Raw genomic sequence first — 13,757 nt, forward strand, 5'->3', positions numbered from 1 at the left:
TCACACACACGTCCCACTGCGGGACACCCAGGGGGAGGTCACCCACACGTCCCACTGCGGGACACCCAGGGGGAGGTCACACAAAGTCACACTGCGGGACACACAGGAGGAGGTCACACACACGTCCCACTGCGGGACACACAGGGGGAGGTCACACAAAGTCCCACTGCGGGACACACAAGAGGAGGTCACACACACGTCCCACTGTGGGACACACAGGAGGAGGTCACACACGTCCCACTGCGGGACACCCAGGGGGAGGTCACACATGTCCCACTGCGGGACACACAGGAGGAGGTCACACACGTCCCACTGCGGGACACACAGGAGGAGGTCACACAAAGTCCCACTGCGGGACACACAGGAGGAGGTCACACACGTCCCACTGCGGGACACACAGGAGGAGGTCACACAAAGTCCCACTGCGGGACACACAGGAGGAGGTCACACACACGTCCCACTGCGGGACACACAGGGGGAGGTCACCCACACGTCCCACTGCGGGACACCCAGGGGGAGGTCACACAAAGTCACACTGCGGGACACCCAGGGGGAGGTCACACATGTCCCACTGCGGGACACACAGGAGGAGGTCACACAAAGTCACACTGCGGGACACACAGGAGGAGGTCACACACACGTCCCACTGCGGGACACACAGGGGGAGGTCACACAAAGTCCCACTGCGGGACACACAGGAGGAGGTCACACACACGTCCCACTGCGGGACACACGGGGAGGTCACACACACGTCCCACTGCGGGACACACAGGAGGAGGTCACACATGTCCCACTGCGGGACACACAGGAGGAGGTCACACACGTCCCACTGTGGGACACACAGGGGGAGGTCACACAAAGTCCCACTGCGGGACACACAGGAGGAGGTCACACATGTCCCACTGCGGGACACACAGGAGGAGGTCACACACACGTCCCACTGCGGGACACACGGGGAGGTCACACACACGTCCCACTGCGGGACACCCAGGGGGAGGTCACACAAAGTCACACTGCGGGACACACAGGAGGAGGTCACACATGTCCCACTGCGGGACACACAGGAGGAGGTCACACACGTCCCACTGCGGGACACACAGGAGGAGGTCACACACACGTCCCACTGCGGGACACACAGGAGGAGGTCACACAAAGTCCCACTGCGGGACACACAGGAGGAGGTCACACACGTCCAACTGCGGGACACACAGGAGGAGGTCACACAAAGTCCCACTGCGGGACACACAGGAGGAGGTCACACGTGTCCCACTGCGGGACACACAGGAGGAGGTCACACAAAGTCCCACTGCGGGACACACAGGAGGAGGTCACACAAAGTCCCACTGCGGGACACACAGGAGGAGGTCACACACGTCCAACTGCGGGACACACAGGAGGAGGTCACACACACGTCCCACTGCGGGACACACAGGAGGAGGTCACACGTGTCCCACTGCGGGACACACAGGAGGAGGTCACACACACGTCCCACTGCGGGACACACAGGGGGAGGTCACCCACACGTCCCACTGCGGGACACCCAGGGGGAGGTCACACAAAGTCACACTGCGGGACACACAGGAGGAGGTCACACATGTCCCACTGCGGGACACACAGGAGGAGGTCACACACACGTCCCACTGCGGGACACACAGGGGGAGGTCACCCACACGTCCCACTGCGGGACACACAGGAGGAGGTCACACGTGTCCCACTGCGGGACACACAGGGGGAGGTCACACACACGTCCCACTGCGGGACACCCAGGGGGAGGTCACACAAAGTCACACTGCGGGACACACAGGAGGAGGTCACACACACGTCCCACTGCGGGACACACAGGGGGAGGTCACACAAAGTCCCACTGCGGGACACACAAGAGGAGGTCACACACACGTCCCACTGTGGGACACACAGGAGGAGGTCACACACGTCCCACTGCGGGACACCCAGGGGGAGGTCACACATGTCCCACTGCGGGACACACAGGAGGAGGTCACACACGTCCCACTGCGGGACACACAGGAGGAGGTCACACACACGTCCCACTGCGGGACACCCAGGGGGAGGTCACACATGTCCCACTGCGGGACACCCAGGGGGAGGTCACCCACACGTCCCACTGCGGGACACCCAGGGGGAGGTCACACAAAGTCACACTGCGGGACATCCAGGGGGAGGTCACACATGTCCCACTGCGGGACACCCAGGGGGAGGTCACACATGTCCCACTGCGGGACACACAGGAGGAGGTCACACACGTCCCACTGCGGGACACACAGGAGGAGGTCACACACACGTCCCACTGCGGGACACACAGGGGGAGGTCACACAAAGTCCCACTGCGGGACACACAAGAGGAGGTCACACACACGTCCCACTGCGGGACACACAGGAGGAGGTCACACACACGTCCCACTGCGGGACACACAGGGGGAGGTCACACACACGTCCCACTGCGGGACACCCAGGAGGAGGTCACACACACGTCCCACTGCGGGACATCCAGGGGGAGGTCACACACGTCCCACTGCGGGACACCCAGGGGGAGGTCACACAAAGTCACACTGCGGGACACACAAGAGGAGGTCACACACACGTCCCACTGCGGGACACACAGGAGGAGGTCACACACATGTCCCACTGCGGGACACACAGGAGGAGGTCACACACGTCCCACTGTGGGACACACAGGGGGAGGTCACCCACATGTCCCACTGCGGGACACCCAGGGGGAGGTCACACATGTCCCACTGCGGGACACCCAGGAGGAGGTCACACACACGTCCCACTGCGGGACACACAGGAGGAGGTCACACAAAGTCCCACTGCGGGACACCCAGGGGGAGGTCACACAAAGTCACACTGCGGGACATCCAGGGGGAGGTCACACATGTCCCACTGCGGGACACACAGGAGGAGGTCACACACGTCCCACTGCGGGACACACAGGAGGAGGTCACACACACGTCCCACTGCGGGACACACAGGGGGAGGTCACACAAAGTCCCACTGCGGGACACACAAGAGGAGGTCACACACACGTCCCACTGCGGGACACACAGGAGGAGGTCACACACACGTCCCACTGCGGGACACACAGGGGGAGGTCACACATGTCCCACTGCGGGACACACAGGAGGAGGTCACACACACGTCCCACTGCGGGACATCCAGGGGGAGGTCACACACGTCCCACTGCGGGACACACAGGGGGAGGTCACACAAAGTCCCACTGCGGGACACACAAGAGGAGGTCACACACACGTCCCACTGCGGGACACACAGGAGGAGGTCACACACATGTCCCAGTGCGGGACACACAGGAGGAGGTCACACAAAGTCACACTGCGGGACACACAGGAGGAGGTCACACACACGTCCCACTGCGGGACACACAGGAGGAGGTCACACAAAGTCCCACTGCGGGACACACAGGAGGAGGTCACACATGTCCCACTGCGGGACACACAGGAGGAGGTCACACACACGTCCCACTGCGGGACACCCAGGGGGAGGTCACACACACGTCCCACTGCGGGACACCCAGGGGGAGGTCACACAAAGTCACACTGCGGGACACACAGGAGGAGGTCACACACACGTCCCACTGCGGGACACACAGGGGGAGGTCACACAAAGTCCCACTGCGGGACACACAGGAGGAGGTCACACACGTCCCACTGCGGGACACACAGGAGGAGGTCACACAAAGTCCCACTGCGGGACACACAGGAGGAGGTCACACACGTCCCACTGCGGGACACACAGGAGGAGGTCACACACACGTCCCACTGCGGGACACACAGGAGGAGGTCACACACGTCCCACTGCGGGACACACAGGAGGAGGTCACACACACGTCCCACTGCGGGACATCCAGGGGGAGGTCACACACGTCCCACTGCTGGACACCCAGGAGGAGGTCACACACACGTCCCACTGAAGGACATCCATGAGGAGGTCACACACACGTCCCACTGCTGGACACCCAGGAGGAGGTCACCCACACGTCCCACTGAAGGACATCCATGAGGAGGTCACACACACGTCCCACTGCGGGACACACAGGAGGAGGTCACACACATGTCCCACTGCGGGACACCCAGGAGGAGGTCACACACACGTCCCACTGCGGGACACCCAGGAGGAGGTCACACACACGTCCCACTGCGGGACACCCAGGGGGAGGTCACACACATGTCCCACTGCGGGACACCCAGGAGGAGGTCACACACATGTCCCACTGCGGGACACCCAGGAGGAGGTCACACACTCGTCCCACTGCAGGACACTCTGCAGGGATAGTGGGATAAGACGGTCCTGGTATGGTGGAATCCACTGTTTATCTTTAAATGGTGGATTTTGAGTCATATGCATTTTGGGGGCAGGAGAGAATGACTGGAGGCAACTCACAGTGGTGGCCTCCACATCCCATGGTGCCCTGTGTAGGAGTGGTGTATGGGCAGCAGTTGATCGGTTTTGGTCAGTTCAGGCTGAACAAGGCGAGGTCCCTCTGTGGAGCCTATTCTAACCGCACCTCCTGCCCAACTCCTCAGTGGCCCTTACTGCCAGGATCGTTCGCAGTGCCCAGTAGGTAATAACCCGGAGAAATGACACCTGCCCCAGATGACCCTTAATTAGGAGAGCCCTCTCTGGCCTGTGACCCCTCTGGTTGCTGGTGTCAGCTTTCTCACTGTGGGTGTGTGGTTGAGCTGTACTGCCGTCACCCAGCCCAGCAGGGACCCTCAGTGGACCATGTTGGGGCTCCTCTGCCTGGGCTGCTGGTGGCCACCGGGCAGTGGCTACAGCTGTCGGCAGCTTTGAGAAGCATCACTCAGAGCGCACACGCAGACACAGCTTCAGTCTCGTCCATGGATCCCAGCCCGAGCACCCCGCCCTGCCCCTAGCAGGAGTGGGTACCACTGCGGACGGACCGTGAAGGTGGTGAAGACCCAGTCTCGGGGGAGGCCCTTGGTCTTCCTGAACTTGTCATTGATGTAGCTGTTGAGGTGGTCCATGCTCCACACCGTATCCTCCTTGAGCAGCACATACAAGGGGCTTTTCTTCTGCATGAACTGGGGACAAGAGCCGGGTTGGAGGCTGCCTCCATGGCGGAGGCCTGACCCTGCTACCCCAGGTCCTGCAGGGACCTGCCTATGGAGATCCTCCTGCAAACACATGGATCCACCAAGCCTCCCACAGCCAGCAAGACCCCGGGTTCTCGCAGGGGTCTCCTGCCCTGGAGTCCTCCCTCGAGGCCCTTCCGTAGCACGCCAGGTGGGAGCCAAGCTGGGTGCCGGGCGGCAGGCCCTGCCATGGTGTGAGGCAGGGGGGCCTGGGGTGCCTGCCGCTACCCTCTGCACCCTTCCCGAGCAGCCCACCCCAAGCCTCAGGGAAGGCCCTCTCGCCTGCGAGGGCTCCTTACCTGGTTGGTCAAGTGGCCACTGAGGTCGCTGGAATGGGGGTCGTAGAGGCTGAGGGTGAGGCGGGCATAGCCGTGGCCAAAGAAAACCATGTAGGGCATAGCACAGGCGATGAGCAGGTAGGACCGGACGTCGAACTTCTTCCCGTCCAGCAGCAGTGGGTTCTGGATGTACCTGGGGCCCGTACGGCTGCTGGGACTGAGCTGCCCTGCCCGCCTGGCCTGTGTCCCCTCACTCCCCTACCTCCCCTCAGCACTCCCTGTCCCGGCTGTGGCCTCTGGCTGGGCAGTGTCCATGGCAGGGGATGTTCCTGAGCCTGGACGGGTCAGGGGAGTTGGGAAGAAGGGAGGGCCTGGCGTGCTGACCTCAGCCGCTGCCTCAGTGTGGGGCTCTCTCAAGGGGCCTGGAGTGGGGGCGGGTGGGCCCCGGCAGGCGAGGGTGGCCCGCAGGAGGAAGGGCTCCGGAGGCGGTGAAGGAGGAGTGGCCTAGGGGCAGACGGGGTGCGGGGCTCAGGTCTTCAAGACCAGAGGCAGAGAACAGTGCCTGGCAGGGCCGACTGGACAGTGGGGAGGACAGGCAGCAGCTATGGCCAGAGCTGAGTCCAGGCTGGCAGAGCTGAGGTCCATGGGACCTTCTTGAGGCCAGTCCCTACTCCTGCCCCTGTGGCGCAGAGGGCTGGAGCTGCCTGGAGGCAGCAGTCAGCTCTGGTGGACTGGAGGCTGCCCTGGCTGGGGAGTGGAGGAGCTGGCTGTAGGGGGGGCAGTCCTCCCCAAGCTGCCCGGGCCTCGCACCTGTGTTTGGGGACCGCTCTGGCCCTGCTGGCGACCACAGCCCTCACAGGGACCGTCTAGTCTGGATCAGCCCCCACCCAGGCCCTCCTGGAGCCCATGCCCACACCTCTGCACCACCCGTGCCTGAGGTGCCCGGAAGGGCATCTTGCGGTAGAGGGGGTCGTCCTCCATGCTCTGGGCCTTGGCCTGCAGGGCGGCGGCCTCCTCCTGGCTCCTGATCAGAAAGATGCCCTTGCCCTGGTTGGAGGCCGTGGGCTTGCAGATCCATACCTGGGTTTCTGCAGGGAGCACCCGCTGAGCCTCCGGCCCCGTCCCACCCCCAGCCCGGGCCGCGGGGGCCCTGACCACACCACAGCTCCGGTCACCTTCCCCGGACCTGGCCAGGACGCTCCCCACTCCCCACCCTCAGCCCGACACTGGACCTGGGGCCCCGCCCTGCCCTGGCGCCCTGCCCATGCCTCAGCTGGCCCTGCCCGCCGGTCCTCGGGCCTCCTCCAGCGCCCGGGCCCTCCCCTCTCCAGCCTTGCCCCCACCAGCCTCCTCCACGCCCCCCTGGACGTGCTCTGCTCCCTGCAGGCTGCTGCCCGCTCCCACCCTGAACCTGGTGGTCTGCAGCCTCTCACCGTCAAACAGGGTGAAGAAAGCCTGTCTCTCGTCCCTGACGTCCAGACGATAGGTCTCTGGGAAAAAGTCTTCCATTTTCAGAGCCCTGGGGGAGCAGGGAGGCGGAGAGAACGTGGCAGGCTGCTCCCTGCCTCAGGCTTGGCAGTGCTCTGGGGGCCTGGCCTGGTCCCCAGGTGACCTAGTGTGTCCCTGCAGGACCTTTGCACTCTGCCTAGCCAGGGCATGCCTCGGACCCCCACACCGCTGGCCTCTGCTGTAGAGGCTGGTGGCCCTGCCCCACCCTGCCCTCACTCTTCTGGAGGCACCCCACTTCCAGCCCCAGGACCAGAACCGGGCGCACTTACCTCTGTGGCCCGAGGCATCCTGGATGGGTCCATGTGAGCTCCTCGAGGGTCACTGCCGTGTCCTTTCCACATCTGCAGAGAGGGACACAGGCCCTGGCCTGAGTGACCACCTCCACAGTGGAGAATGAATGGGGGGCCTGGAGAGATGGAGGACAGCTGGTCACAGAGGTGGACGGGGGCAGGCAGGTGGTCTGCTGGACAGATGGATGTCATGAGAACAGAGCAATAGAAGAGAGTGGCAAGTGGACACCCCGTGGATGACCAGATGGTGGGTGGACACGGCTAGCTGTCTGCTTGACAGGCAGGTGATGGGGTGGCAGATGGTGGGCAGATGGGATGAGTGTTGAACTGGGCAGTGAGCAGAGGAGCCTGGTGCCTGGATGGAGGGGCTGGACTGTGTGGCAGGGTTGAAGGGAGGACCTGGTACATGGCCAGAGGATGCTTGGGAATGGCAGGAAGGATGGACGGCAGGGGTGGTGGACAAGGACTGCAGCAGGTAGCAGGACTGGGGTGGAGGCAAACTGGCGGGTGGAGGGCTGGCAGGTCTCGGGAGGCTACTCAGGACCAGAGGGCCGCTGACGGCTCAGATGGGGGCTAGCCCCGAGAGCCCGGGCGTGGGGACAGCAGTGGGCTCAGGGACTGGGGGAGGGCGGGCGATGGAGGCAGGTGTGCCCTGCGGCCAGGGCGATGCCCCCCGGGCAGGCGGGCTCACTTGGGCTGGCTGCACGGCGGCACCTTGTTGACCTTGCTCAGTGCGCGAGCGTGCTCCCGCAGGGCGCTGAGCAGCCCGATCTTGGTGGTGAGCAGCTTGTTGTTGGGGAGCTGGAAGAGCAGCTGCTGGCCTGGCAGGACAAGGAGGGGTGGCGTGTGGGCGGTGCCGCGGGACCCGGAGCCCACCCCCAGCTGGGGTGCCCCCCACCTTCCCGGAAGCTGCAGTAGCTGTCCCGGCACTTGGTCTCACACCACTTCAGCTTGTAGTCCTCCCGCCGGCTGTCCTGGGTGCGCTGCCAGCCTTTGCTCCTGCAGTAGGCGCTGATTCTGTGGGTGGACGGCAGCGTGACCCCAGGCCAGAGGTCCCCAGAGGACAGCAAGGGGACTGCAGGCAGCAGTGTGGGGACAGACCTGGTGGCAAGGGTGTGAGGGCAGACAGGGCCACCCAGGCCCACTCAGGTCCACTCACATGGACGCCCCATTGGTGCCTCCGATGTAGAAGAAGGGGCCCTGCCCGGTGCTGGGCGTCTGCTTGTCCCCCTCCAGTGGGAGCCCCTCCGGGGAGGCTGCTGGGGCCTTGGCAGCATCTGTGTTGTCCGGGAGGTCTGCAGGCAAGCAGCTGGTCAGGGGCCCTGGGTTCCTGGACCACAGGGCTCTCCCCACCCCCTCAGGGCTGCCTGTAGCCCACCTGCATCTTGGTCCTGCTGGCTCAGCTGAGGCAGGAGACCCTCCTTTCCACTGCTCCCCATCTGTCTCTCATGGGCCCAGCCTGGGGAGTGTGGGGCCAGTGCTGCTGAGGAGGCCCCACTCTGCCATCCCCATGCCGGCCATGGCAGGGCTCCTGGTGCTCACCCAGCCTCTCTGGGCCCCACCGCAGCCCAGCAGAGACCTGACTAGGGACCCTGGGGCCAACACACAGCAGAGGGATGCGTCACCACTCTCTAGGCCCAGCTCAGGTGGGGCAGGGGCCAGGGCTGGGGCAGGGCCCCTGCAGGGAGCCTCACCCCCACCCTCCTTACCAACCGGGCGGGAGCTCTGTGCAGGAAAGGGGCTGAGGTTTGAGGCTGTGGCCGTGAGCAGACATGGTGCAGGGAGGTCCCCAGAGGCAGGGGTCACAATGTCCATGATGATGTCATGGGTGACCCAAGGAGCCATTGTCAGTTGGGGGAGATGGGAGCTGCCAGGGGCGGAGTGAGGGGCAGTGCCCACTATGGCTGCCCGTGGGGGCAGCACATGGGCAGTTGGAGCCCTCAGGCTGGGGACAGCAGGGTGCCCTCTCTGCCTGTCAGCCTGACTCCCACACTTGGTCCCATCCTGAGATCACCCCCCTTGGGATGGGGCGCTGCCCCAGGAAGGCGCTGCCAGGGCGGAGCCAGCCGGCAGGCCCGCACTCACTCTGCGCCCCGGGGCGGCACCGACGGATCCTGGGGCGCTTGGGTCTCTTGGAGCAGATGTGGGTCCGGGTGGGCTGAGCCCGGCGGTGGATGAAGCGGGTGCGGCTGTGGGGCGCGGGCATGGGGACAGGGGGGTGAGTGCCCCGTGGGGAAGATGCAGCCCCCACCCCCCTCTGGGGCCGTCGGGCAGCCCGAGGCCTCAGCCCTTGGATGGGGCAGGTGGCCAGGCCCGCCCTGCCTGGGGAAGGACTCCTCCCTGAGTCCCACACTGTGGCTTCTGCTTGCGGCTGGCTCCCATCTCCATGGCGGCTGAGGGGCCTGGTGGCCAGTGGGGGTGAGGCCATCTCTTTGCCCTGTCTCTGCCGGCTGAATCCTCTGCTGCGGGGACTGTCCTGGCCCCTCTGCACACGGCCCCGTTGCTGGCTGTAAGGACGTTGGCCGTCAGGCCCACTGGGGTGGGTGTGCCCATCTTGAGGAATGGGGGGCCAGAGGGGGCCTCCCAGCCCATGCTGCTACCCTTCATGGCCCTCTGCAGCTGCAGGTCACTGCCCCACCTGCCCCAGATCCCTGGATGCTGCCCGATTTGTGTGCGTGGTCAATTTGGGGCCAAGTCAGGGAGCTTTTAGTCATTTCCTCGGCGGGTTCTTCTGCCTCAACATGGAGAAAACCAACCCAGTTGGGAGGTGAGGGCTTTCTGAAGCTTAACCGAGCTTGAGCCGTGGGCTGCAGCCCAGGTGGGCAGGTCAGGGGGACAGCACGGGCACCACGGCTGGGGCGGGAATTGAGGCTCCCAGGTGGGGCAGGTCATCTCCAGGAGAAAAACCAGCTCTGCACAGACCACTGGGCAGAGGAGGAAGCCAGTGAGGACAGTGACCACGTGACTCTTGACTGGGCAGGCTTTGTGTCTGCCCCACAAAGTGATGGTGAAGAGGAAAAGGAAACCACAATTCAGAGGGAAGCCCAGGGACCCAGGTTTCCCAGCCCCGGAGAGGAAGTCCAGAGACCCGAGTCCCATAGTCACAGAGCTGGGGAGGGGCAGCGGCCTGGGCTGCTGGGCACCTGGTGTGAAACTGGGCTTCTGGAGCAGGCGCCGAGAGCGCCCTGAGACCCCGTGCTGAACAGGAAGACTCCTTGGTTAAGGCTGGGTGCCTGCAGAAAATGGGGCAGAGTGTACATGTGTTTTGGGACAGTGTCAGGAGAGCTGGGTGTGGGACAACTCAGGAGGTGGAGGGGAGAAGACACCGCTGTCAGAGGCCTGCTGGGGAGGCCACCTGGCCCTGCGGACAGCAGTTTGCACAGGGCACAGCGACAGTGGGGTGACTTGCTCTGCCCACCACCCCTGGACTCCTCTCTGCAGCCTGGGGAACACCCTGAAGGACTGGGCAGGCCTGTGTGTGGCCTGCTTTCCATAAGCCTTGCACTTCCACCTGACCTTTCCAATATTACACACTTACTGTTTTCACTTATAGCTAAATACACCGTGAGTATCCTCCTCGTCATTCACGTGGACGAGACCTTTTAAAGGAGCTGGGCAGGTCGGTGCATCAGGAGCGGGAAGGGCTGAGGCAGCACTCACCCTCCGGGAACTGCAGCTCAAGGTCTCTGAGGATGCACCCCAGTCCAGAAACGTGGCTGCACCCCAGAGGGGTGTGTTCACTGGCTCTAGGGGAAGATGGGGAGCAAGTGGTCCACAGAGCAGGTCATGGTCCTGAGCCTTCTGCACAGGATGGTTGGCAAGGACTAAGCGAAAACCCAGGGTGAGGAGCCAGGCAGAAGGCTCACAACTCTGAAATAAATTTAAGGTAAACTTTTTACCTGGTCAGATAAAAAGACAAGCAGGAAACCACGCCCTGGTGTGATGGATAGGAGAGGCTTTTAAACCTGAGGAGAAGGACTGCGTGTCAGTGTCCGGGAGGAAGCACCCAGCAGCTCGCAGCTGGTCCCCCAGGGCTGGAGAAGGTGCTGAAGTAGCTCAGAGACTCTGGGGAAGCAGTCTGTCCTGTGGATCTCAGGAGGCTGCACTTCCAGGCAGACTTGGTCCTGGGCCAAACACTTGTCCACCCGTCTCTGTCTGGTCCCCTCCTTCCTCTGCTCCTGGGCAGGCACTGGAGAGGAGCACAGGAGGGCAGGGCCAAGCCTTAGCCCCAGCCAGGACCCGGGCTGGTGGCCCTCCTGTCCCTCTTACCTGCCCAACAGGTCTCGGGAGCCCTCTGCTGGGATACAACAGTGGTGACCTGGCAACTGTGTCCCAGCAACTGTTACCTGGCAACAGTGATCCAGCTGGGCCCAGAGGTAAACAAGGGCTTTAGTGGATGAGCGACCCACCAGCAGAGAAGCTGGCAGGAGTGAGGTGGGATTGGAGGGGTCAAGCTGGTGGCAGAGGCTGGGGAGCTGAGGTTGGGGGGGTATTGTGTGCACACTCCCCTGGGGATAGCCTGGAGTACTGTCTCCCATTCCCCCCTCCTCCCAATCCTCCCAGGATCTTCTCTGAGCCTTCTCAGGGGCCCCTTAGCCCAGGCCCAGTGTCCTAGGATCTGACCCCATGCCTGGCTCAGAGATGCCCTTGGTGCCAGTTTGTTTGTGACGTGCTTCCAGTTGAGGCACCTGGGACAGGTGTGACCCCTGCTTCCAAACTGAGCCTCCAGCTATGTGGGCCCCACACCCCTGATGACCACCTTCAGAACCTTGTGAGAAGTCCCTTGCAGGGGCTGTCCCCAGAGACTGGACCATGTCCTAAACCCCAGAGCCTCCAAGTGTGACCTCACTCAGGAAGAAAGATCTGTGCAGATGTGATTCAGTTAGATCTCGGATGACATCGTCCTGGATCAAACAGATGGGCCCTAAATCCAATGACCCACATCTTCCTCACGAGGAGGTAGAGACAGTGATGATGCAGCCACAAGCCCAGAGACACCTGAGCCCCCAGGAGCCCAGGAGGTAGGCGGGTCCCCGGGAGCCCTGGCAGCAGGGCAGCTAGCCCAGAGGCCTTGGAGAGAGGATAAACTGCTGTTTCCGGGCACCCAGTCCAGGTTGGTTGTTGTAGCTGCCCAGGACATTCACACAGCACCCCAGGCCCTTCCAGGTGCCCGGCAGGTGCTGCTGCCCACACTTGAGTCTCCTCCCCAACACAGATGCCTGGCACTGGGGCCTGATTGGACTTGAAGAGCTTCCACCCCTTACTCAGAGTGAGTGAGGTGGAGCTGGGGTTTTCCACCCTTTCTTATTTCTGTGGGCGGGGGACTACTTTCTGAGGTGGACCAGCGCACCCTGCCTGACCATGTGGCTGCTGTGGCCTTTGGAGTCAGCCCTGCTGCACCCTGGTCCCTTGGTGGCCCTGGAGATCCTTGTCCTAGGTAGCATAGGTCAGCCTTGTGGGGGCTGCAGTGAGGCTGGCCAGGGAGCGCTCCACCAAGCCTGGACCAAGTGGGCAAATGCCCCCCAAGCCTGGGCCTGCACCTTGGCCCCGCCAACCTCGGGTCTGGGCAGGTGGCCAGCAGCCGCTGACCTTGAGTGGGAAGGACTCACCCACTCTCACTAGCCTTGACACTCCTCAACCAGAGGAGGGGCCCCTGGGCTGGGAGGGGAGCCTGACCTTTGGAGGATACTTTCTGGGGTGCACACCACAAAGGACTGCTTGCATCCCTGGACCAACTTTGTGGTGGCCTTGTGGGGGGCCCTGGGGGTGGCGGGCCCTGCATCCTCCTCCTGAAGACCTCTCCTTTCTGGTGGGAGCACAGATCCTCGGGACTCCCCTAGTGGCTCCTTCCCCTCCCTTCAAGGCGCCTGGAGGTCCCAACTCCTTGCCAGGCCACTGCCATTGTCCCTGGGTGGTTCTTGGAGACCAAGCCAGGTTTGGGGGAAGTGGCCCTGCCCACAGGGTGGCACCAAGGGCTCAGGAAATCTCTGCCCTGTCACCAGGCATCCCTGTGGTTCCTGCTGGGGGCTTTCCTCCATCTAATGAGATGCCCAGAAGGGGCAGGACAGGCCGTGAGCAGGGGCGGGGCTGGGGAGGGAGAGGGGCACCCTGCGCATGGCCGGGGCTGCAGGCCCTCTGAGCAGCCTCTCCCAGGGCTCTGTGTTCAGCGGGTCCTTTGCAAAGCTGTGGGTCTGTTCTGTATGGTTTAAATAAGGAGGTGATCAGGATAAAGTTTCATGAATCACATGATTTATTGTCATACAGTGTTGTTCCCAACGTCTCCAGAGTAAGGGGGAGGGGTCTCGCGGGAACACTCAGCAGGCCAGGCTCTCAGTCACGACAGTACTGCCTGGGGTGGAAGTAACCTGTGGGGCAGGTGGCACTGTCCCCTCCACCAGCAGGAGGTCCGTGGGGACACTGAGGTCCCCTGACACCAGGACAGGCTAGGAGGTTGGCCAGGCTGGGCGTGTGGCCCTCGGGGTGCAGCCTGTGTTCTGGAGTGCCTGGTTGGGGTCAGCGGCTCACATGGGGTCTGATAGGTGGGTCGTCAC

The 13,757-nt window shown here is 63.3% G+C and overlaps 1 protein-coding gene across 4 annotated transcripts in view; it reads right to left on the minus strand.

The window, feature by feature from the left end:
* Positions 1-10,430, minus strand: part of Ttll10 (tubulin tyrosine ligase like 10) — a 27,284-nt gene extending 16,854 nt beyond the window's left edge. For 2 of the 4 annotated variants that reach the window (XM_047526558.1, XM_047526532.1), the window contains exons 1-10: positions 9,292-9,832; positions 8,585-8,665; positions 8,366-8,501; positions 8,105-8,223; positions 7,898-8,027; positions 7,186-7,257; positions 6,841-6,926; positions 6,324-6,495; positions 5,429-5,600; positions 4,938-5,078 (exon numbers count right to left, since the gene is read on the minus strand). In XM_047526558.1, the coding sequence (XP_047382514.1) occupies positions 4,938-5,078; positions 5,429-5,600; positions 6,324-6,495; positions 6,841-6,926; positions 7,186-7,257; positions 7,898-8,027; positions 8,105-8,223; positions 8,366-8,501; positions 8,585-8,665; positions 9,292-9,634 (1,452 nt within the window). In that variant the 5' untranslated portion in view covers positions 9,635-9,832. Of the gene's footprint in view, positions 1-4,937; positions 5,079-5,428; positions 5,601-6,323; positions 6,496-6,840; positions 6,927-7,185; positions 7,258-7,897; positions 8,028-8,104; positions 8,224-8,365; positions 8,502-8,584; positions 8,666-9,291; positions 9,833-10,349 lie in introns of those variants that run through there. The other 2 variants (XM_047526549.1, XM_047526540.1) reach the window with 2 other exon arrangements.
* Between the last annotated feature and the right edge of the window lie 3,327 nt (positions 10,431-13,757).

The sequence above is a fragment of the Sciurus carolinensis genome, chromosome 1, assembly GCF_902686445.1.
Source record: "Sciurus carolinensis chromosome 1, mSciCar1.2, whole genome shotgun sequence".
NCBI lineage: Eukaryota > Metazoa > Chordata > Mammalia > Rodentia > Sciuridae > Sciurus > Sciurus carolinensis.